The sequence below is a fragment of the Cercospora beticola genome, chromosome 5 (assembly GCF_033473495.1).
Source record: "Cercospora beticola chromosome 5, complete sequence".
NCBI classification, from domain to species: domain Eukaryota; kingdom Fungi; phylum Ascomycota; class Dothideomycetes; order Mycosphaerellales; family Mycosphaerellaceae; genus Cercospora; species Cercospora beticola.
The window spans coordinates 4,206,341-4,229,557 of record NC_088939.1 but is presented as its reverse complement, the minus strand read 5'-3'; the positions used below and the strand labels follow the sequence as shown (position 1 = coordinate 4,229,557).

The following is a 23,217-nucleotide window of genomic DNA, read 5'->3' as shown; positions in this document are numbered from 1 at the left end:
GAAAGTGTAAAAAAGTCAAAAGGGACAGGCACGCACGGGACAGAACGGTCTTCCTGCCTTTCACATTTATCAACGCAGCGAAACGCTGTGCAAGGTGTCAGAATGAAGCAATTGTGCAATTCACGTTGCTTCGGTCAACGCGGCGACAAAGTTAGCGATCTGTTCGGGCAACGCTACTGCAAAGACTGCGAATATTCGAACTCTCGGCTTCGGTCAGACACATTTGCTCGCATGACCTGCCAAGCACCGAGCTTTTGAACGCGTCTCTGGTGGGCGTGTTGTCCTCGGCGTCGGCTTCGGCGTCGGCGAACGCTTGATGTTCACGGCCTTTCCAAGACGGCCCCTACTGGTGCTCCAGCGAACAGCCATTTATGAGTGCGTTCTCCAATATCTGGCTTGAAACATCTGCACTCATTCAGTTGATTGACAGTGGCCTCTCCTCTACCGCGTTGCGCCTCAGATCACACCCTAAACACCATGGATCCTCTCGAACGCCTTTCCGCATTTGATACAAACACCGTGTCCGATGCGCTGGACTTCTTACAATTGAAAGGAGCAACGTACGGACTACTACCCCTGTGGGACTGCCCGAAGGTTGTTGGGCGCGCCAGTACAGTACAGCTGGGCCCAAAGACCGATCAAGCTCCTACAACACATCTCATCACCCCTGTCATTGATGCAACGAAAACCAACGACCGTGTCCTTGTAATCGCCGGAGGCATCGATGGCGTTTCCTGTTGGGGCGATATCATCGCGAATGCTGCCCAAAGAAAGGAGATTCGTGGTACTGTTGTTGATGGCATGAGTCGAGATATTGATGGAAGTCGAGACATCGGATTTCCGGTCTATGGCAGGGGAGTCACCATGATCAGCGCCCGAAACAGAATGGTGCAGTATGACGCTGGTACCTCGATCCAAATGCGAGGAGTCACAGTCAATCAGGATGATTTTGTGATCGCCGATAGATGTGGTACAGTATTTGTGCCCGCAGGTCGGATTAAAGAGGTCCTAGATCTGGCTGAGCGCATCGAGCGCCGTCAAGACTCTATGGTTCAAGCAGTGCGAGCAGGGCATTCTGTTTCCGAAGTTATGCATGACAGGCAATTCGAAGCTATTGGGACTGGTAACTCGGATGAGCCGGCCACTTCGTTATCACCACGGAACACGAAAAGCATGTCGAGCGAGGAGCGAGAGATCAGCGCTTTGTTTGCAGGCCTTGACTCCGCTGCTGTATCTGATGCGCTCGATAAGCTCGGCATTCCTGGCCAAGCTTATGGCATAATGCCTCTCAGCAACTACAAGAAGACTATCGTTGGACCGGCCTTCACAGTTCGCTATGTTCCTGCGAGCGACCCTCCCGGGAGCGTTGGCGACTTTATCGATGATGTTGCTGCAGGCGACATTGTAGTCATCGACAACGACGGGCGCACAGATTGTACAGTCTGGGGCGATATCATGACTCAATATGCTGGCTTGAGGGGCATCTCAGGTACTGTCATCGATGGAGTTTGTCGCGACGTTGACAAAGCGCTGACGGACGGGTTTCCACTGTTCACCGCTGGGTGTTGGATGCGAACTGGAAAAGATAGAGTTGAGGTGGCAGATGTTGGCCAGGCTGTCAGCGTTGGTAAAGTCCGAGTTGAGCACCGTGACATTGTGGTCGCTGATGCGAATGGTGTCGTGGTTGTGCCACGTCGGCGGGCACGAGAAGTGGCTCGGGTAGCTGCGGAGATTGAAGAGGCAGAAAGCAAGATTCGAGAACTTCTAGTCAGTGGTGTTGGAATCGCTGAAGCTCGCAAGAAGCTGAACTATCATATGTTGCAGCGCAAAGGCTAGGAGTTTATTTCGTAGTTCAATTCAGAGATCACCACTTCAACGATTCTAGGAGTTTTGGTGCATCGTCTCAGTTTTGGTTTTGGTTCAAATATACGCCATGCTTGTCGGATATCATCTCTCCAGGCTCGCTAAATGATGCCCGCTCGATTGATTGCTTGCACTGACAACGTGTAAGCACTTCGGTTGCGTGGCAGGGCAAGAACTAACACAAAAGTGTGGAAAGCATCGGTATCAAAACATCACAATACAATTATGCATGTAGCAAGAACTATATTATCTACAAGCTTCTTCTCCTTCGGTGATTGCCCTGAGTATGTACCGCCACATCAATGGTGGATTCGAATACATTGGAAAATGTCCGCAGTCCTCGATCCTAGCCAGTGTCACTCCCGACTCGCCGAGCTTTTTCAGATATGACAGCGCATCGTACTGCTCGCCAAACATGAAGATCTTTGGACAAGGCAAAGCCAGAAATTTGTCGAGAAGATCGCCCGCATCAGAGAGCTTCACCATTGAGGAGAAAATTGGTCGGACTGACTCTGCTCTAGCTTTGAGCTGCAGACTCGTGGCGTACATTGCGCTGCCGAAGAACGTGGCGTTAAAGGTCCGATGAATGAAGTCCTGGAAGAACAGCTTGTCATCCGATGTCGGGTAATCGAATATTTGTCGGCTGAGGAAGCAGTCTTCGGGAGAGAGATTGCCTTTGATATTTGTAAAGCTTAGCACACGCGCAGGGTGCTTGTGCGATAGCTCGAGTCCGGTAAGTGCTCCCATGGAATGCCCAACGAGGTGGAAGCGGTCGATGCGGAGATAATCCAATAATGCTTCTGCAGTCTTAACTAGGAATGGAATTGATAGCTGTTTGTGTTCTGTGATTGTTGATTGCCCGCAACCAGGAGCGTCATATGCTACGAAAGCATGGCCGTCGAAACTCTTCTTAAGCAGGAAATCGGTGTAATCTTCTTTGGTCGATCCAAATCCATGCAGAAATAGCACGGGACAGAGCCGGCCTGGGCGATGCGTTATGGCAAGCGAAATATCAATATTGTCAACATTAAGATCCAAACGCTCTGTGACGTGGAGGCGGTTCGAAGTTGCTCCCATAGCCGGAGTGGTACTGATGGCAAGATGCGTGACCGAATTTCTGATGTCGTTAAGGAAAGGAATGTTGAGTTCGCTTCCAGCATTGATGACCTTCATTGACTTTCGGCGAGCCTTTCCAACAGACTCTCGGTCTCGGCGTCGGCCAGATCCTTTCTATGGTGTCGAATTGCCAAACGCCGAGCCTCTCGCCGAGCTCTCAGGATCCCAACGCCGAACAATATACGATGTCGCCCGCACTCGCCGAGTATCATACGGCCGATTGCGCCATGCAAGACCTTGCATTCGGACTTGTCTGTTGACCAGATACTGCAACATAGCAACTTCTCTCTATCTCGTTCTTGCAGCATTACCACACTACTCAATTGCAACGAGTTCAGCCGTCCTTGAGAAAATGGCCTTCAACCCGCGTCTGCGTCTCCTTAATGCTCTTCGGACTCGATCAAAACCGATCATGACTTTCATGGGCCTTCCTTCCTTTCGTTTAGCGCAGATAGTGGCGCAGACAGGATTGGATGTCCGTACCCAACATCTGTGAATGTAAAGCGTCCTTTGTGCTGATGAACAGGCTGTCTAGGGCGTCATCATCGATTGTGAACATGGACAAATCAGCGACGATGCGATGCATAATGCAACAGCTGCGATCGCGGCATTGGATGTCTCGCCGCTCGTTAGGCTTCGCATGACACACCCGGACTTGATCAAACGTGCTTTGGATGCAGGAGCGCAGTATGTGTCTGCCGTCGTGGATGTCGTCGACCAGAAGAGCTGACTTGATCATCACCACAAGTGGCATTGTCGTTCCGCAGATCAACACCGCGGAAGAAGCAAGAGCAGTTGTCCAATATGCGAAATTCCCTCCAGATGGACTTCGAGGTCAAGGCTCTCCATTCGCGGCAATCGCCCACAATATCGACATCGCTACTTATGTCAAAACCGCGAACGAAAGCTTGATCACGTGCGTCCAGATCGAGACGAAGGCAGGTTTGCAAAATGTCGATGCGATTTGTGCGGTACCTGGCGTAGGTAAGTCCGCGCTGCTTTCTCAATCGCATCCGCGGCCGTAGAGTGTCTTGCTTACGCTGCCTCATACGGCTCCAGACATGATTTTCATCGGGCCCAACGACCTTGCCCTTGCCCTTCTCGGCTATGTCCCTGCAAAGGGCGATGAGCCCCCCTTCGTCGAGGCAATTGACAAGATCGTCGCTGCCGCGAAGAAACACGAGAAATGGGTCGCTCGGCTTTCGAATGACGGCACTGCGTGTAGAGAGCACCTCAAAGTGTTTGATGCCGTAGCAATGAGCTACGATGTTCGCGCTATTCAAAATTGGTATTCCGCTGAGCTCCAAATCGCCCGTTCATAGTTTGTTTGCATCAGTGCCAGACATATATGAGAATTGCGATGTCGGTAAAGTCTTGACTAGGATAGGATCCTGAGGTGGCTGATTTGATAAGTTTCCCACGATGTCAAACTGTCACGTCTGGCCACAGCGGCCCAAGATCCAAATCCAGAAAGTCCGCTTGGTCGATGAATTGGAGCTCTGCGTCGGGCTGCGCTAGAAGGTTTTGAAAGAAAGGCTCCATCAGAGTAACACCTTGCGCCACTTGTGTGTTCTCGAGCTCATGACTGCGGCCTGTTGCCCCGAGAGAGTAGCCTGTCGGTGGCTCGTTCAATGTCGCATGACGTGACGGTTGAGCACGCAAGCGCGTCTCGAGATCTGCCATCAATGGCAGCATAGCGTCTGTATGCTGACAAAACTCTGCCGCGGGAAGATTGCCGTTTTGCTTGAGCTGAGCAAGCAGGTGTGTAATGCATTCTAGCCGGTTCTTGTCGAGATAACTCGATTCCCTCTCCCAAAGTGAAGAGATAGCCAGGATGATCGATGAAGAGAAGAGGTATTGTGTGTCGAAGTAATCGAAAAGCATCAGAGAGCCATTGGTCCACTTGTCAGTCAAGAGGCTGTAGGAGTGACGAGCGCACCTTACACAGGCCTCTGCTAGCCCTAAAGCAGATTTCGGAACGCCAATGTCGGAGTCTGGGTTGGCAATGCGAGTCTTGAGCACATGCAAGAGGACAGGTCTCGTTGCAAGGATGAGGAGCTTCTCGGCCGTCAGACTGGCATGATTGCTAACATTTCAAAGAAGATGGTGCACTTTACCTGATTGAATAGTAACTGCAGGGAGCAGGCTCTGGGGTCCATTTTGTACTGATCTGCACTGTCAATCTTCAAATCATGGGGAAGCTTGTCCATCCACACTCGCAGATCTCTGGAAACAGATTGCACTTTCTCCGATAGGCGAGTGTCTCGTGATGTTCGCGTATATATCGAACATATGATCCTGGATGCCGATCTGGCGAGACTAACACGGGCAGCGAAAAAGGACGGATGCAGAGCATCCGCGGCGTCGCCTTGCTCCAAGTGGTCTGATGGGAGGTCGACTGTGATATCATCGTCCGAGACAGCGTGTGGGAAGCCCAACTTCGCCGACCACATTCGGTCGAAGGTGTAAGCAGTCCACCATAGCCGGCGCCTGTGTTCTCGTAAGGCTGGGTCAGGCAGCACTGCAGGCGGAACTTCTAGGTGCAAACCCATCACGACTGCAAGTCTAACGGCTTGGCCGGCTAGAGAGTACGCCGAGTGCCGTCGATTGAGGCAAAGGGAATAGAAAGACTAGAAAGTACCAATTGTCAGCGTACGATCAGTAACATCTCAGAGACATAGAACTTGCAAGTAGTAGTTTGACTTCGATGAACCCGAGCACTGGTCTCTCGGGGCTAATTTGAAGTATTCTAGTAGCTTTTGCAAAGTAGCTAAGGCCAGGAAATGCATTGTCGACAGTCCTCGTTCTAGTCGCGTAAAGCTCGCCTACCGCGAATGCGGCCAGAAGCTTGGATTTGGTCAGGAAGTCTGTCGAGGCAGGACTGCGATTGAGGGCTTCGAGTTCTTCAGACACCACGTTGCGTAGTAGAATATGATAGGTGCGCCCGAGACGTTTGAGGGCCGTGTCGAGGAGAAAATGGGCACGGGCTGGCCTCGGCCAAATGCAGTCAGCCTCTGACAGTGCGAGAATATCCTCATCGCTCACGAAGTCGACCCGGGGCAGATGATCCTGCTGGCTTGTGGAAATCGTTTGACGAAATCGCGTTGCAAAAGCAGAGTCAGATGACTCGGCGACCAGAATCGGAGTGTATGGTACGTCCATGTTAACAAACCACGGACCATGAAGAAGTGCAGGATCTCGGGATAGAGATACGCGCCCTTGATTACTTCGGACTTCGTGATGATTTACTGCTGTGTTGCTTGGGCCATCTCCACGTGGTTCCTGACTGTGAACTTCCCCATTCTGCGCTGATACAGTGTTTGGAACGTGAGCGTCACTACGCAATGAACCCATTAGTTCACACCTGGCTCGCCAGGTTGATAGAGGTCTGCCACTGACTGCTGCGTGGCTTGTGTGCGGCGTCGCTGGGGCGTCGCATAATCGCACTCATCCTCTTTGCCGGAGCGGCGACAACTGTCGCATGGGGAGCCGCCATTGCATCGGACCTTTCTCGAGTGGCATCGGCGACAACTTGAGGGCCATCAATGCGAGGACCCCAATGGGTGATCTTCTCCAGCGACTGCACTTACGCCTTCAACCTACCGCCAGCCCGAGCTCGGGCGCGAGGCAGCGCTTCCTTCGTCCGGATGGTGCTTGGAGATACGGTCATGGAAGGATCCGAGCCTTATCTCATGCTCGGTCAGAAGGTCTCGTTCGCATTGTTGTTGTGCAAAGGAAGCAGCAATTCGGCAGCCAGAAACCGAATCTCGGAGTTGGAGTTCGACAGCTTCGGCCTCGGCGAAATGCATCAGCTTCTAATCAAATATTCGATGCATATTTGATGCAGCGAAGACGTCATATCGATACGATGGAAAACTCGAGCATCAATGTCGCCATCAGACTCTTCCGGTCTCCATTCCATCGACATCCGGCAACATACTGAGGATGGCGGCAGCAGCATTGACAAAATGCGCACTGCGTGCATCCCGACTTTCGGCAACGCATCAATGCTTTGCTAGCAGACAAGCATCACCAATCTTCAAGAGGTTCCTAAGCGCTCCTGCCGAGCAACCAAGGTGAGCACTGGAAAGTCAATGCTTCTACACCATTGCGCGAAGCAAATCTTGCGCCCTCTTGGACCATATCGAGGTGTTCCCCCATCCGAGAATCAATGCTGAGAAGTGTACAGACTCCGCCTTGGATCAATTGCCCCCAACTTCCAAGCCCAGACGACTCAAGGAAATATCGACTTCCATGAATTCATCGGTGATAAGGTGAGCACTTGTTTTTCCTGCACTCAATAACTCGAAAGCCCATATCATGCTGACCTGGAGCCTGTCGCAATCATAGTGGGCCATTCTCTTCTCCCACCCAGCAGACTTCACTCCAGTCTGCACCACCGAGCTCGGAGCATTTGCCAAACTCCGCAGTGAGTTCGAAAAGCGCGGCGTGAAAATGATCGGGCTCAGCGCCAACGATCTCGGCTCTCACGACAAATGGATCCAAGACATCAATGAGATCTCCAACACCCAGCTGTCGTTCCCAATCATCGCCGACGCAGATCGCAAGGTCGCGTTTCTGTACGACATGATTGACCAGCAGGACTTGGAGAACATTGATGAGAAGGGCATCGCCTTCACTATCCGCTCTGTGTTCGTTATCGATCCCAGCAAGAAGATCCGCTTGACGATGATGTACCCTGCTTCGACCGGCCGCAACACATCTGAGGTTTTGCGAGTTATTGACAGTCTCCAAACTGGCGACAAGAAGGGAGTGACGACTCCGATCGACTGGCAGGTCGGTGAGGATGTGATCGTGCCGCCTAGTGTCACCACTGAGGACGCAAAGAAGAAATTCGGATCGGTGCGCGAAGTGAAGCCGTATCTGCGTTACACTCAGATCTAGATTACAAACAACCTTTTTGTCTTCATTATGACATGTACTGCCGCTATCAAGGTCAACTGTGTATGATATTACTAATTTCCATGCTGTTCGATCTGTACCTGTTTGATTCGTCAACTTGGATGTCGCCCTTCCAGAGTCCTTCTGGGTATAACCCGGTCAAAACTCCGGTACTGAGAGGTGCGTTCTCTTCCATCGTGATTCTGGGACCACGTCCTGACTCCCGAATTTGTCTGATCCAGTCTGGAGTCTTGCTCTGCCGAATTTCGGCCAGTCTGTTTTGCCAGAATCTGTGCACATGTTTGCCATCAATTTCTCCGCGTTCCGGCAGAAGTTCCTCGTGCATGGCGAAATCACCGCGAAGTGTGGCTAACACGCCGTCGCACCACCGCAGACCTATTTTCTTGGAGATGTACTCTATGCGGCCGATGATCCACATCGCTTGCGCGAGGGCTGCGGAGGTACTGGCTTCCACGTTTGGCGTGAACTCTTTTAGGACAGTGCTCCATAGACCTGGTCCGATGCGTTCGAGGGCACAAGTGCCTGCGAAAAAGAGTGGCCATATGGATCCATATCCTGTAATGAGTACGTTGGGCGAATTGTTGAACGGCGCGTGACCTAGTTGCGTAGGAATACCATGACAGATGTCGTCAGTCATTTGTCTCCTCACACTTCGGAGATATCTGAACTGGTTTTCACGTTCTTCCTCGTTAATGTGTAGCCTTCTTATCAAGAGTTCTTGAGTCCTGGTAAGCATGATACGGATGTTTCTGTACGTGCTCCACACACTAGCGGTTGGATGGCCGTTGTACACGTGCACCAGACCATTCCAAACATTGGGACTATCTGGCACCTCGACTTCGCGATAACGCCAAAACGGATTGTTGGCCATGAGGTCTACGGACCACTGCTCCATTCGCATCTCGATGCCAGTCGCGGCAGCCATTGCGTCCAAGTCTGACATCATTTTCTGGCGTATTCGGCTCCGCAGTCGCGCAAATTCGAACACAAGAAATGTGAAATGATCTGCAGGTTCGATCCATTGTTGATTCTCAGACTGCTTGAGCAGTTCTGCATTCCAGTCCCATAAGAACGCAGGAGGTTCAATGTCGTCCCACAGAGAGCTGATCAGTACTTGCTGGCGTGTCTCTCGGAATAGCATGCGTCCAATTGGACTGAGGAATTGATCTTTTCCTCGTAGTTGGAGGAGCTGGGTGGCACCTCGAATATGAGCTTTCCACGACTCGATTGACTCTCGACTGTCGCAAGTAATATTCTCAAAATAACCCAGCATAGACACAGCAATGAGACTGTCGTCAGTCTTGCTTTGTCGAGGGTCGCGCAGAGCAGCGTTCAGCATGCCAATTGCCTGTGAGTACATTTTCAGTGAATAGCTACGGCCCATCTCGATGCCGTGCACATTATCCAAGGCTGCAAGTCCGCAGGCTTTGATCGCATAGTCGAGAACCGGGTTGAGAAGTGCCCTCTTCTCATAATTGCGAAGGAACGGCCAATGTCCAGATTCGGCGGTGAATTGCGAGAAAAAGTAAGTGGTACCTAGATCGCCAGGGCTAGGTTTCATTGTGAATGTGGGCAAGTAGTTGCGTGCACCGAGACCATCGTCACATTCCGTCGAGTCGAACACGATCACCGCTGGACTTGTTGTTTCGTGATGATTATTTGGTGCAGCATCTTTGGATGACCAATCTTCGTATGTCGGCGTCGCCACGACACTGGTCCCGGGAGATGCTATACCATAGTCCAATTTCGTGCGTACCAGTACACCTGACTCTGGCGTAGTCGGGGTCCTCGGTTTCTGTCTGTTAGCCTTGAGAATGACCGCCTGACTTTCGTCCTGTATCTGAAGTTGGCTGACATCTCGATATCCACCACAAGGCTTCTTCAGCTTAATGCACCGCGTGCAAGCCGGCTGTTCCAAATCACAGCGTTTCTTGGCTTTCCGGCAGTTCTCGCAACCAGCGGAGGGCTAAGACGCGATACAGTCAGCGGGAGCCTCCCAGCTTGGGCTTGGGCTTTGTACCTTGCCACGATATACCATTTGGCCACTTGGGTCAAGGAGTGTCTAGACACGACAAAAGGCATGCAGGATGGATCCAGGATCAGCCACGAGGGAAGTCTGACTTGCGTGGAGGCAGGCCTAACGTGAACGTGGTGCAGGACATCACCTCATTCACATCTGTTGTCCAGCGTGTGCAGGTCTGGTCATCGCAAGCCGAAGGAGGAGGCTGTGATCGACCGAGTCGTGGTAAAATTGGGGGGAGGACAATTTCAATGTGCAGCCGAGCTAAGTCGCGACACTTAGATGACGTGAAGTTTGAATGAGAAGTAGGTGTAGGAGGTGATGGAAGTTGGGCGAGGAGAGTGCACACGAGCTGCCTGCCTTGTCTTGGATCGTGAGACCCTGTGGCTCCTTTGGGACTGGTAGCGCCATTATTTCGCATGCGGGGTCCAGGTTGATCGACGTTCACGATGGTTGGTCGCTCCGTACAGGCTTCGCTCGCATCACGTCAGGACTGTCCTCGGGCACGGCGTGAGGTGGGAGGTAAATGTGAAGGGAGATGGAGAATACCGGACACGCAGCGAAGTGACGAGCACGAAAATGCTGATCGTCGGTGTTGACTTGGTGGAAGGAAGCTCGAAGGTGTGGAGCTGTGCGTACTACTGAGGCTGGCTGGGCGTTGCTCGTGGACCAGCAGGCCAGTGCCAAGCCGCTTTCCGCCGAGCCTCCGACACGCACTTTCGACTTCGATTTGGCTGCGCTGCGTTTGAAGTCGACAAGGCACGAGGCCACGAACACCCAGCACCACCCGCCAATCCACCAACGTCAAGGTACGCGAGACCCATCAGGGGCGAATTCGAAGGAGCATTGGAGTCGGAGAGGACGATCGCGACACAATGGCATTTTCGAGAGGCCTCCTGCAAAACTTCCGTGGCTTGGAGAAAAGTTGGATAAAAGAGCAGCTGCTAATACTGCGTACAGATGGGTGCCCACAAGTATCTTGAGGAGCTGCAGAAGAAGAAGCAGAGCGATGTCATGCGCTTCTTGCTTCGCGTTCGCTGCTGGGAGGTACGCATCCAACACCCATGAGCGGCATATGGCACATGTCTACATGTGCTTGTGTCTTGAGCGTACTCGTTGAACATTTGCTGAGAGTACATCAATCTAGCTCCGCCAGCTGAACGTCATCCACCGCGCCTCCCGTCCATCGCGCCCCGACAAGGCTCGCCGTCTCGGATACAAGGCCAAGCAGGGCTATGTCATCTACCGCGTGCGTGTCCGCCGTGGAGGCCGCAAGAGGCCAGCACCAAAGGGTGCCACCTACGGTATGAAGAATGGAAGTTACACCGGAAACTCGGCAGAGGGCTGATGAATTGCACAGGCAAGCCCACCAACCAGGGTATCAACCAGCTCAAGTACCAGCGCTCGCTCAAGTCGACTGCTGAGGAGCGTGTTGGCCGTCGCGCTGCCAACTTGCGCGTGCTGAACAGCTACTGGATCAACCAGGACAGCACGTACAAGTACTACGAGGTCATCCTCGTCGACCCACAGCACAAGGCGATCCGCCGCGACCCACGCATCAACTGGATCGTCAACCCAGTGCACAAGCATCGCGAGTCTCGTGGTCTCACTGCCACTGGCAAGAAGAGCAGAGGTCTCAACAAGGGCCACCGCTACAACAACACCACCAGCGGTCGCCGCCACACCTGGAAGCGCCAGAACACCCTCTCCCTGTGGCGCTACCGATAGAGCAGAGGCTGCTAGGATGGGTCATATGCTGGGCGACGTATTACAGCGATTATGCTCGGGAGTTGCATCGGTCTGGGAATGTTTTCTACGAAGGGCCGGGTCGCATACAGTGTGCACGCGGAAAGACTTCGGTGTGGTCGTATAGCCAAAAATGGAGCTTGCTACCCATGGTTCAGACGATTGCCATTGGCCCAGCATACATTCACTGCGTTGCATGATCTGCCACTTTCCAGTCCGTCGTTGTTGTGCTATTGTAAGCGCTGAAATGTTGTGTCGTGCACTACTATTTCGATGCCAGAAATGTGCACTTGCCCCAATGGGTCGTGACAGTCGATGCATCCACCCATCGGCTCCTCGATGAACGAGCTTGGAAGTACCGAGCAGTGGACCTCCTCTCAAGGATCCCTGAACTTGTTCGTAACCGCTCTTGGCAACAACATCTGATGCTTTGCGCTGGCGCACCATGTCTCGTACATGTATGCCGCGCAGCGCGATGAGTTGCTGCCGGTGCCCATCTTCTTCCACTCACTTGTTCCCTCCCGAACCCTCGTGGCGCGGCTGCCGTCGGCGTCGTGCAATGCGCCTTGCAGGAACGCTTCAGTGACTTCACCATTGGCAACGGGCGCCGTGACGTTTGATGCTCGCGTGTGCCTGAGCTTCCGCCTCCTCTGACCGCGCGCATGATTGACATTCGCTGCGGTGGCACACGATGAGCAATGTCATCGACCTGGTCTCGCCTGCTCCCCAAGCATGGATCGTCGAGCAACCACAACCGAACCAAGCCGCGACCCCCGAATGAATGCCTCGACCCGCCCACGCTCAACCCCGAGCGCGCAGTGCAATCGCGTGCGCCCGCAGCACGCCAGCATGCTCACAGTCGGTCGGTGAGCCACCCGCTGCCGAAGATCTTTGGCCGCAAGAAGAGCGCCGGCAACTTCCACGAGACCGATGTGCCGCTCGACGACGACCTTGTGCCTGTCCTGGACGAGCCCGCGCCCAAGAAACCCACCCGCGTCATTTCGGGCAAGAGAAGTCAGGTCGTGGATGAGGATGGCAAGGCGACCAGAGTATGCATGTGTTGCGATAGCAAGTGCAAAGTGCCCCAAGAGCTGTCCAGATTCAGATGCTTGTGCTGTCTGACCATAAATGACCTCAAGCCTGTCGAGGAACAGGTCGAGGACGACAAGAGCCGGCCCCATCCGCATAGAGCAGCCACAGATCCAGTTCCAGCCCATGCGGCTGGTGCAGCTTTGCCCGTTTCGCTGGCGAAGACGCGCGCCATCATTGACCGGTGCGTTGTGACATATTTGCAAGGACGACGGCAACGATCAGGACCGACTCAGCAGCGGCCGACCAACGTCCAGAGTGATGTGTTCGGCCCCGATCAGCTACCCGCAGCACTCGCTGTGCATCAGCTGAAGGCAGAAGATAATGCTGGAGACCTTGCAGATACGCCTTTGTCAGCTTCACCATCTGACGGTCCCACAGCTTCATTGGCGATTCCTGCGTCCGGACGGACAACGCAGGAGCGGAACGACTCTGAACGTTTTGCCAATTCGCGGCGTGATTTGCCTTCCGATTCTGCTGTGCCCCCTCCTAGCAGAGGTGGACAATCCAGTGTGACACCACGAAAGCCAGTGCCTGCTCCACCGAACAGAAAACCGCCTCCACCTCCTGTGCAGATGCCGAACAGGCGGCCTTCGCATAACCTACTGCCTCCAACGAACGGCCAATTGACTCCACGTGCTCGCGCACATTCGCCCCGGGCTCATCAAAGCCCACAACTAACAGCTCAGGAGGTTGAGCAGCGTCGCGAATATGACAGAATCAAATCCATTTTCAGACCGCTTGAGGACTACTTGGTTGCGAGCTTCGGTGACTTCAAGTGCCTCAACAGCTCCTTCAGTACAGCTCGGCCTGGCATGAATGGTCGCACGCGGAGTGAAAGTGAAATCAAGACGCCATTCAAAGAGCCCGTGGCCAGCACTTGGAATCCTAGCCCAATGGATGGCTTGTCGGAGCTCGATGCGAAGACATTGTTGCTCGGTGATATTGGCGAAAATGGCACTTGGTGGACTGGTCGTCTTGCCAGCAAGGAGACCGAAAAGGCAACAAGGCGTAAAAAGGTGGGCGAGGGACCGCGTCGGCCTGTCAGCTCGAAGTCACCAAACATCGATTGGACCGAAGTTGCGCTGTGGTACGACATGATACATTCCGCTGGCGACGATTGGCGCACGAAACAAGACCAACTTCTGTCTGACGATGAAGGAAGCAGCAATGCTGTCCTCCGGCATGAAATAGACAGCGAAGAAATTGATGACGACATGGCAGACGCGAGGGAACATGCCATCAGGACCTTGCTCAAGTTGACAGAAAACGTCTTGAAGCGGCCTTCAAAGCCATTGCGGGAGCCCGAAGATCTGCGATGGCTGCTCATAATCCTCGCCAATCCTTCCCTTTACCCTTCCACAAAGCCTCAGCGGACACGGTCTGGTGGAGAACGATATCTGAGCAGGTCTACCTCAGACAAGCTTGCGGGAAAAATGCCCGCCAGTCCTGTCCAGCGCACTCCTGGCAAGACCTCTAGCCGTGGCGGGAGCCAACACAATGGACTGTTGAAACGTATCTTTGGACTCTTGGCGCACGCCAACGAGAATTGTCAGCGATACCTCATCGGCTGGTACTCGCGTTTTGATGAAGAACTCTTCATCAAGCATGTAGATCTAGTGGCAAGTTTCGTGACATACAGGATTGATCGCAGGTCCAGTCGTGCTCGGGGCAAGAGTAGTGCGGCCGACAATGGCCTCATTCCTAATCTTTCAGGCGGCTCCATGAACACTTCTGCTCAATTGCATTCCGCCATGGGCCTGAGTGGTTCGATTAATCGAGGAAGGTCCGAGAATGTGGATGAGCCTGATTGGTCGGGCGACTGGCAGCTGAAAGCTGCCGCTCGCGTGATGGCAATGCTGTTCCATGCGAACAATATCTGGCAGGGCAAGCGACTCAAACTGGAAGACAGTCATCTGGTGAGCGCAGACCTCAGCAACGGCTTGTTGACGCCGGCAGCAAAAGCGAAACGTAGCGGCCAACTACTGCACACTTCCAGCTTCTACAACACACTGCTTGATTATCTCGATATGATCGAAGACTTCAAAGAGTGGGAGAAGCGAAGGGACAAGTTCACTTTCTGCCAGTACCCGCTGTTCATCTCCATTGGCACCAAAATCAAGATTCTGGAGTTCGATGCTCAGCGACAGATGTCATTGAAGGCCCGGGAGGCTTATTTTGATCAGATATTTCGATCCACAAAAAGCGACGGTCATTTCCACTTGCGCGTTCGAAGAGAGTGCATAGTGGATGACAGTCTGCGGCAGATCAGTGAAGCCGTGGGCGCCGGGCAAGAAGACTTGAAGAAGGGTATGCGTGTTCATTTCGCCGGAGAGGAGGGCGTCGACGCCGGCGGACCACGAAAGGAATGGTTCCTGATGCTCGTGCGCGAGATCTTCGACCCTGACCACGGCATGTTTGTGTACGATGAAGAGTCGAACATGTGCTTTTTCAACCCAAACTCATTCGAGACTTCGGACCAATACCATCTGGTTGGTGTGTTGTTAGGGCTGGCCATCTACAACAGCACCATACTCGATGTTCCGCTACCTCTGTTCACCTTCCGCAAACTTCTTGCTGCTGCTCCCGCCTCCATAACTGGCTCTTCGAATTCCAATGTTTCTTCTTTGACCGGAACAAAAGGCCAAATGACATACACCTTGCAAGATCTCGCCGAATTTCGACCATCTCTTGCTGCTGGTCTGCAAAAGTTGCTCGACTTCGACGGCGATGTTCAGGGTACCTTTGCCCTCGACTTTGTTGCATCTGTCGAGCGCTATGGCATTGTTCAAGATGTCCCGCTGGCCCCAAATGGACAAAACACGCCTGTCACAAATGCGAATCGCCATGAGTTCGTGGATGCATATGTACGCTATCTGCTTGACACGGCTGTGGCTCGACAATTTGAGCCCTTCAAGCGAGGCTTTTTCACTGTCTGTGCCGGCAATGCTTTGTCTCTATTTCGTGCGGAAGAGATCGAACTGCTCATTCGCGGCAGCGATGAAGCGCTTGACGTTGACTCCTTGCGCGCCGTTGCCCAATACGAGAATTGGCGGCACTTCCAGCCTCCCCATCAGCTGATTGCCAATCCGGCCGAGCAGGTCCCCGTCATCGGATGGTTCTGGGAACTCTTCAGCGAAGCTTCCCCAGAGAAGCAAAGAAAATTGTTGACTTTTGTCACGGGTTCTGATCGAATCCCAGCTGTTGGCGCCACCAGTCTCATCTTGCGAATCCAGGCTGGCGGAGATGGTTGGGGCGGAGGTGGGCCAGATGAACGAACGAGGTTTCCTGTCGCTAGGACGTGTTTCAATATGTTGGTGCTGTGGAGGTATGATTACCGGGAACAGTTGGAAGAGAAGCTGTGGAGGGCTGTTGATGAGTCGGAAGGCTTTGGGTTGAAATGAAGTGATCAAGTCAACTGGCGCGGGAGAGACGGCCAACTGAAGTTCCATCGGGATTGGCTTCCACCTGAGACAAGACCTGGTGTCTGGATAATGATGTGTGTAGTAATGCGATCAATAGACTGTAAGATGCCGCGGCTTTGGCATGTAACCTACATGTAAATAGAACGATGGAACTCTGGCCTGTTGTTCATCAATTACCTCTACGAAATCTCACTTGAGAACAATTTGTTCCGGTATCTCCAAGCCAGGAGCTGCTGTTTGTTCATTACTCGACTTCTGCTACGCAGAACACGGTTGCCCATATGCATATATCTACACTGATCCCATCGATTCTATCCAAAGCTTGAAACGCCAGACTACTCAAAATACCTCATTGCACGCGAGCTCGCGTTATGACCAACCAGACGAAGACAAAGACCTTCGACTACCAGTCCTCAGTTCAGATGTTATCCCGTATGCATCGACATCCTTTTGCCGGACTCTCATGTACTTTCCCAAATGTAATTTCGATCCAATCGGCGTTTCAGCCAAGGCATCTTTCACACGATCCATAGCGCCTTTTTGATGCATATACCAACCTGACACAGTAATCAAGCAACCGAGGAGAGCGCCCATCATCACTGCTATTGTGGTGTGTGCGCCGCTTGCGCCGTAGTCCGAACTAGATTTGCCGTGATCGATTGCCTTTCCGCTGGGAAGTTCATAGTAGTATTTCGACGTATCGTATCCTCGGTTCGTTGAAAGAAGTGCTTCATCTGTTGCGACTTCTGCCTCCCAAGGCGTTTCTTCCTCTACCGCGACTCGTTCGGCGTAATCGCATCCTCGATCATGGCAAAATTCTCTCAAAGTCTCGCTGGGGACCCAAGTTTTCGTAATCGTACTCGCTTCCATTACGCGCCCATTAGCATCGATAGCTTCGGCATACGCCCAAGGCGCGAATCCTTGAATATGATGTTCGGTCTCGAAGCCTGTTTTCCATACGTTGCCGGACAAAACCCAAGGTCCCTTGGCCGAATTTCCAGTGTAGAATTTCCAGCTCCTGACCTCGGTGGCTCCGTTCCAGGATACCCAAAGTCCCATGTGATCCTGTCCGAATCTACTATATGTCCACAAAGCCGGCTTCGTCACCGGCTGCGCTGTCCAATTGTACTTGTTCGATCGATATATCATCACATTCGAAGCCCGTTCTGCCACGTGCGCGTACATGGTGGCTTCGCCATCGGGCAAATGCTCCGAGAAATAGGCGTGTTCTCCCCATCCAATATGCGCCCCGCCGTTGGTTAGTAGTTGCAAGTTTCCTTGTGATGTCGAAAGAAGACCACCTTCGGCTTCCGGAGCACCAAATTCTTTGACCATAGTCGCAATGTTGTTGACATGATCCAATTCCACGATCCAACCATGCGAGTACTCCCCAGTGGCGTGGAAGCTATTACTGCCGTTATCGAAAAGGGAAAGAACTGTGTGAGTCTGATTCTCCGAGATCCATCTTGCGTGGTGCTGATATGAAAACTGAAAATTCGTCTGATTGAAGTGCCCGTTTTGGCCACCCAGTTGCCAGATAATGTCTCCCGTCTCCCCAGAAACTTTGTAAATGGCACTGCAATGTCTCGCTGACAAAAGGTAGTCGCCTTCTTCGTTTTTGTCGATGCTGTTCAGGTGAAAGTAGTCCCATGGTTCCTGTTCATTGAGGCCTGTGCCACTGGTGTCTGTCGTTCCTGGGAATGTCCAGGCCTGGGCGGGATCGACGTGATCCAGAGAGCGCCACTCGAAGACCACTTTTCCAGTCTCAATATCGACCTCTTGGAATACGCCTTCCACAATCCAGCCCATGCCATTGCGCAAGTTGAATCTCGGATTGACAGTGAGGTCGTACTGTCTCGGCTGATAAATTGTCATTAGGGCAGTCTTGCCATTGGAATAGGGCGTGAGCTTGAACTCGTGCATGTCACTGCTGGCGCCAGCGCCAGAGCTATCCACTTGCTTCACCACCCGGTAATGCTTATCCATAATCACGCCATGCCCGCGCGCAAAGCCTTGATGCTGCTCGCCTGTAAAGAAACACAAATGGTCCTCATCTCGATATCGACATACTCGCGGTGTATGTGCAGTCATCGGGCCCACCTCTCCTGCGCCTGACCACACCAGCTCTCCATTGTTGTCGTAGATGTACGGCCCGGGATCGACATTTCGGTATGGAGCGAGGAAGATGTATCCTGGGATGATCTTCTCCGGTTGATGAACGTAAAAGGTGATGATGGGAGCGTGAAGATCAGGTCTCTATGTCTCGGCAGCAGTAGTCAGCGCCACCATGTCCACAAGTGAGGTCGCCAAGGCAGCTCGTATTGCATCTAGACCATAGAAAGTCAAAAACTCAATGCCGACGTACCGACTTGAACTGATGGGTAGGAGATGTTTCATTATTCAGCTCGGTACATCGCACGTGCGATAGCAGTGATGCGATGGCCACCCATACCCGTCCCACTGCAGGCAACCGGGCCATCGGGCTGCGCAGCAGATTGTATGCAGTGCTCGTCCAGGGCTGTCGCTCTAGTTAGTGATCACGCAAGAGGGTAGCGTCTTGACAACATGCGGAGTGCCACGCGACTATGGCGATTGATCTGCTGCAGTGGTCCGATCCGGTCCTAGGATACTTGCACTTCACGTTATGAACACAGTAAGAGGAGGAAGAGAAAGGGTACGAGATCAGGCGCTGAACGAACCGAGGAGCATAAGAGCGGTTGTGAGGACAAGACGGCGACGGCGAGCTGGTATCGGCCATCACACCAGACACCATGAGCAAGGCGCCCGGAATAGCAGCAAGTGCCGATGAGCGCCGACATCGTCGTTATTATCGCTAGCAGAATTCCTCGACACCAGTTGCAACGTCGTGGTGCATGCGTGGACGGCAGGGGGAGCTCGACGCGGTTGGCGGCATCCCGAGCGAGCGACGCAAGAAAGGGCGATGCGCGCGTCCCGCTAGCAGCAGGAGCCCGCCGTCGCCACCGTGCTTGCTCGTGGTATTGATTGATTGTTATTGATCACTGTACGGCGGATGCTGGAAGCAGAACGCGAAGAGGTGGTCCCGTGCGCGGAAACGCGTGGCAAGCTGATGATCCGCTGCATTCTAGGACAATCCACCTTCTCCTCTCGAAGCATAATCAGCACGACCGGTTGCAGTACCAGGCCTGTCCGTCTTCAATCGCTGACTCAATTGCAGCGCTCAGCAATCTCCCTCAGACACTCAATAAAGGCGGCTCGATGGTGGTGTGACTACCGCTCGCCTCCTACCTAACCGCGCGACTTGTTAAGCTTCTCCCGAACAGCATATGAGCTATGATTCGTACACAGGACCAATGCACGCGGCCGACAGACAGGGAAGAAAGCCGCCCACTATTCGGATCAACGCAAACCGATGATCTCTCCTGCTGGCAAGCGGCGGCCCACTGCATCACTTCGGTCTGAAATCGCAGGCATCGCGTTTCAGGTCGTCGGCAGCCGATGCGAGTGCGTACGACGATATTACGCGTTGCCCGTCGACATGGCTACGTACGACGGTGAGTGGAGCGGAAAAGCACCGGGCGAGCTGTTGCAATTGGTACTCCACGTTTTTTGGTTTGCGTCCATCAAATTGCGACTCTGCATTTTGTTGCCTGCCAAGACATGCAAGCCTAATCTGTCCCGACGGCGCATGGCCCGAGAAGCAAGCATCGGGTCCCCTGGTTGAGTAACCTTGCACGCGCTTTCAATATGAACGTCACAGATCAGTGTCTCAATGTTGCACCGATACTTTTGAAGCTCTGGACAGGCTCGAGCACGGACAAAAGACTGACGCATCGATGTTTCAGCAGTGATTCAGTGGGACACGGAGCAACTATCATCAGTTTCTTACTCTCCATATACATTGTCTATCTGGATCTCAAGTGCTGATCAGAATATAGCTTTTATTTCTAGTGCTGCCACTGGTGTCTTCAGATCACTGGCAAATCTGGAACCCAATATGCAGCCTTTAGCCCAAACAAACTCCGAATATGCTATGCCGTCCGATGAAACAAATGCCCAACTCCGTACACCATGCTGATACTCAGTGATGAGCGATACCGTGATGCATGCAGAGAAAAGGAAAAGCTTCGCGGCGAACGCATGGTGATGATCTCACGCCCGAGTATGGCCATGCTCATGACAATAGACTGCCGCGGCTGCCGAATAACCTCCGAATGGTCATGCTTGCGCTGAAAACGATTGCCGCCAGCGAGCCACCTACGACAGTCGCGCGGAAGAGGACATTCATCAGTTGCATACGATTCCTGCGTCGGCAGCGGTCCACGAATCCATCGGTGTCGTTGGTTCGTGGGAACTTTTTGCCCTCGGGGACAGGAACCTCGAGAAAATCGCAGAGTGGCTTCCAGCCTTCGCCCATCTTGTACTCCAGTAGGTTCTCCTTGGGAACTAGTGATCGAATTTCATCATAGTACTCATTGAAACGTCGCTTTCCGTTCTTCTCGAAATCGCCTTCCCAGAACTCAGTCCAGAACTCTGCGAGGCAGTCAGTACAATTGTTGTTTGTTTATTGGGACAAGGAGAACTCACTCGAAAGCATGGGTTGGTACAGTCCTGCTGCCCAGTCAAATTTGGAGACAAATTTTAGTTCCGGCTCGGTAGCACGCCAGTGCACAGTCTTCATAGTAGAAGCATGCCAGCTATCGACGTCACGGGTAGTGACAAGAACTTTTGCGTCCGGATACGCTTCAATCAACTCCTTCGCAAAGGCGACAGCGGGCCAATCGCACACGGCCTGACAGTGACCAAGCAGCTGGTCCCATTGCTCACGACCAAATCTGCCCTTGCCGTCGTACTTTGCAGCAAGTGCATCAGACCACATAAGGCAGTCGGGTGGGTTCTCGACCGAGGCGGACATCATGTGGTAGCAGTCCCGAAAGCCCAATTCCTGCAAGGCACTTCGAAGAGAGGCGGTTCCAGTTCTGCCAAGGCCCAGGGCCAGTACTCTCATTGGCACGACTCGCCGGCATTCTCGACGGTTGATATCGGTGTCTGAAGTGAAGATGTCCGTGACAGGCTTGGGAGTGTATGGCTGGAAGGCCATGATTGCAACTTCTGCGTCTTTCGGGGATTTCGGAATGGTTGTGCTTCAAAGTTTTCAATGAGTTCGGAGGATGAACGAAAGTGCTGACAGAGAGTGAAAGAATGAAATCTGAAGTGGGTGTTAAGACGTCGGTGAGTGAAGAGGTAGTGAGTGGCTTGGGGGGAGGTTGCCCAATGCGAGTGAGGTCGTAAGTCCCAGGAGCATAGCGGCGGGTAAGAGCTTGGAGTGATGATCCCCGTTATCCAGGTTGCGCTAAGGTCGCTAAGAAGCAGAGATGCCAGGGTGTGCGCCACTATCAAATTCAATGAATCGAGTGCCACGAGCGCTCCGCTGTCTTGGCCGTCTCGCTTGATTTGAGACGCGTGTAGGTGACGTACTTCAAACAGTTTGCCCCCAACGAATGCCAGAACCTAATGGGAGTGTTTGCATAGCAAATCTGGCGGTTGAAAGCCGCGACCACCTGGCCGTGACAGTCTTGCGCGTACCTAGCTTCGTGTCCTGCTCGTGGCCTCCAGGCTGACTTGACAACGACGAAGCATCCCCAACCTGGCGCATCAGGCCGCAGAGGGCAAGACGACGGGCAAGATTGGCGGCTGGGCGTTTTGCCGCTCAGAGTGGCTCTATGGCCGGAGACCTCCCAAGTGGGATGTTACAGCTGCAGCAGCATTCCATCGAAATTCGATTCGCGCAGCCACGCCAGCGCTCGTCAAGATTTTGGGCGACACCGGGCGCTGGACACCGTTGAAGGAACCAGTTTCTTGGAAGGCTTTGTCAAGGCTTGGATCGAGACTGCGCAATGGCAGCAGATCGTTTCCTCGAGAATGCCAACGGCACTGTGCTAGCAAAACGGAGGGGGTGAGCTCCTGCAATCCGCGCCGCTGTGCGGGTAACATCTGGGAATGCGAGAAACGAAGGTGCTCGCTTTCCATGTGGAGTGCACCTGCTCGATCCAGAATCTTGGCAGCTCGGCGACATCCTCCAATCCCATACCACGTGGCGGCAGACCGAAACCTTGCTGTACACCTTAACTTTAGGCATTTCTGGATGACAACAGGAAGCACAGTTTGATCATGGCCAGTAGGTGCACCGGAGAGCAAAACTGCTGCGTCCCGCATCCATTCCAGCCGCATGGCGTTCTCCGAGCCTCTGCACATCTGGGGCAAGCGATTCCAGTGAACGCACTTCACATACCTCTCGAAGCTATCGGACTTGCATCGCCGATCATGCCAATCATGTCGTTCAAACACAGGGACTGGTGAGTTGCGAGGGGTACTTAGAACACTGCCCGAGTAACCTCTGTCGCACATTCTGCCACGAGTATAGACAATACTCTGCAACACTTCTATCAATGTAGTGTTTTGCAAGGTTCAAGGAGTCTCGACATGCAGGCATCTTGCATAGTAAAAGTCCAGATGCGTCCATCAAACATCTGGCTTGAAAGAGCCTCACATCTAGCCTGATACTGTTGTATTGTGTAGATGGATGGTGACACTCATGTCCCGTCTCATCGAATGTATTGGCCCGCACATTTCGTTCCGTCCTCGAGAGTTGCTAAAATTTCGAACACAGGCTACACTATGGTGTTGATCTGAGCGCTGGCTCAGGAGTCGCTGCTTCCGCACAGATAGCTGGACACAATGTAAACCTGGTACTCGAGGAGCAGCTCGCATGGCTTCTGGCATTGCCATGCATCGCTCTCTACAGTATCCACGAGTATCGTATAGTGGCAAAGAGAGGTGCTCAGGTGATCGACAACAATTAATCTCTGACCATGGTCAAGGATATCGAAACCGCCTGGAGCGAACGCTTCGAATGTAGAGCACAGCAGACCAGGAGGTGACTCTCGCGGTCATCGATCTTGGAAGCAATCTCGAGATGGCGGCTCCAAGTGCCGCAAGCGACTTGGCGTTGGACGAGTGTGGAAGAAGAATTGTGGTGTTGGTGGTGGTCCCGAC

The 23,217-nt window shown here is 53.0% G+C and overlaps 10 protein-coding genes across 10 annotated transcripts; 5 read left to right on the top strand and 5 right to left on the bottom strand.

The window, feature by feature from the left end:
• Positions 1–477: 477 nt before the first annotated feature.
• On the top strand, positions 478–1,836 carry RHO25_008839 (uncharacterized protein; the record flags this gene model as incomplete). The annotated part of the gene is made up of 1 exon (XM_023604644.1): positions 478–1,836. One exon carries the CDS (start codon positions 478–480, stop codon positions 1,834–1,836), a length of 1,359 nt encoding a protein of 452 aa, XP_023460541.1.
• A 273-nt stretch (positions 1,837–2,109) lies between these two features.
• On the bottom strand, positions 2,110–3,036 carry RHO25_008838 (uncharacterized protein; the record flags this gene model as incomplete). Its single annotated transcript, XM_023604643.1, has 1 exon — positions 2,110–3,036. The coding sequence occupies one exon, from the start codon at positions 3,034–3,036 to the stop codon at positions 2,110–2,112; it is 927 nt and encodes a 308-aa protein (XP_023460540.1).
• Positions 3,037–3,331: 295 nt separating this feature from the next.
• On the top strand, positions 3,332–4,301 carry RHO25_008837 (uncharacterized protein; the record flags this gene model as incomplete). The annotated part of the gene is made up of 4 exons (XM_023604641.1): positions 3,332–3,454; positions 3,515–3,666; positions 3,728–3,963; positions 4,039–4,301. 4 exons carry the CDS (start codon positions 3,332–3,334, stop codon positions 4,299–4,301), a joined length of 774 nt encoding a protein of 257 aa, XP_023460534.1.
• Positions 4,302–4,404: 103 nt separating this feature from the next.
• On the bottom strand, positions 4,405–6,141 carry RHO25_008836 (uncharacterized protein; the record flags this gene model as incomplete). Its single annotated transcript, XM_023604640.2, has 3 exons — positions 4,405–5,037; positions 5,097–5,609; positions 5,668–6,141. The coding sequence occupies 3 exons, from the start codon at positions 6,139–6,141 to the stop codon at positions 4,405–4,407; spliced, it is 1,620 nt and encodes a 539-aa protein (XP_023460537.2).
• A 783-nt stretch (positions 6,142–6,924) lies between these two features.
• Positions 6,925–7,884, top strand: RHO25_008835 (uncharacterized protein; the record flags this gene model as incomplete). The annotated part of the gene is made up of 3 exons (XM_023604639.1): positions 6,925–7,055; positions 7,169–7,253; positions 7,330–7,884. The coding sequence occupies 3 exons, from the start codon at positions 6,925–6,927 to the stop codon at positions 7,882–7,884; spliced, it is 771 nt and encodes a 256-aa protein (XP_023460536.1).
• A 52-nt stretch (positions 7,885–7,936) lies between these two features.
• RHO25_008834 (uncharacterized protein) lies at positions 7,937–9,940 on the bottom strand (the record flags this gene model as incomplete). The annotated part of the gene is made up of 2 exons (XM_023604638.2): positions 7,937–9,868; positions 9,923–9,940. 2 exons carry the CDS (start codon positions 9,938–9,940, stop codon positions 7,937–7,939), a joined length of 1,950 nt encoding a protein of 649 aa, XP_023460771.1.
• Positions 9,941–10,882: 942 nt separating this feature from the next.
• RPL15 (60S ribosomal protein eL15) lies at positions 10,883–11,650 on the top strand (the record flags this gene model as incomplete). The annotated part of the gene is made up of 3 exons (XM_023604637.2): positions 10,883–10,969; positions 11,070–11,226; positions 11,283–11,650. 3 exons carry the CDS (start codon positions 10,883–10,885, stop codon positions 11,648–11,650), a joined length of 612 nt encoding a protein of 203 aa, XP_023460772.1.
• Positions 11,651–12,366: 716 nt separating this feature from the next.
• On the top strand, positions 12,367–16,161 carry RHO25_008832 (uncharacterized protein; the record flags this gene model as incomplete). The annotated part of the gene is made up of 1 exon (XM_023604636.2): positions 12,367–16,161. The coding sequence occupies one exon, from the start codon at positions 12,367–12,369 to the stop codon at positions 16,159–16,161; it is 3,795 nt and encodes a 1,264-aa protein (XP_023460765.1).
• A 390-nt stretch (positions 16,162–16,551) lies between these two features.
• RHO25_008831 (uncharacterized protein) lies at positions 16,552–18,661 on the bottom strand (the record flags this gene model as incomplete). Its single annotated transcript, XM_023604635.2, has 2 exons — positions 16,552–18,438; positions 18,548–18,661. The coding sequence occupies 2 exons, from the start codon at positions 18,659–18,661 to the stop codon at positions 16,552–16,554; spliced, it is 2,001 nt and encodes a 666-aa protein (XP_023460766.1).
• A 1,674-nt stretch (positions 18,662–20,335) lies between these two features.
• Positions 20,336–21,262, bottom strand: RHO25_008830 (uncharacterized protein; the record flags this gene model as incomplete). The annotated part of the gene is made up of 2 exons (XM_023604634.2): positions 20,336–20,694; positions 20,749–21,262. The coding sequence occupies 2 exons, from the start codon at positions 21,260–21,262 to the stop codon at positions 20,336–20,338; spliced, it is 873 nt and encodes a 290-aa protein (XP_023460763.1).
• Positions 21,263–23,217: the final 1,955 nt, after the last annotated feature.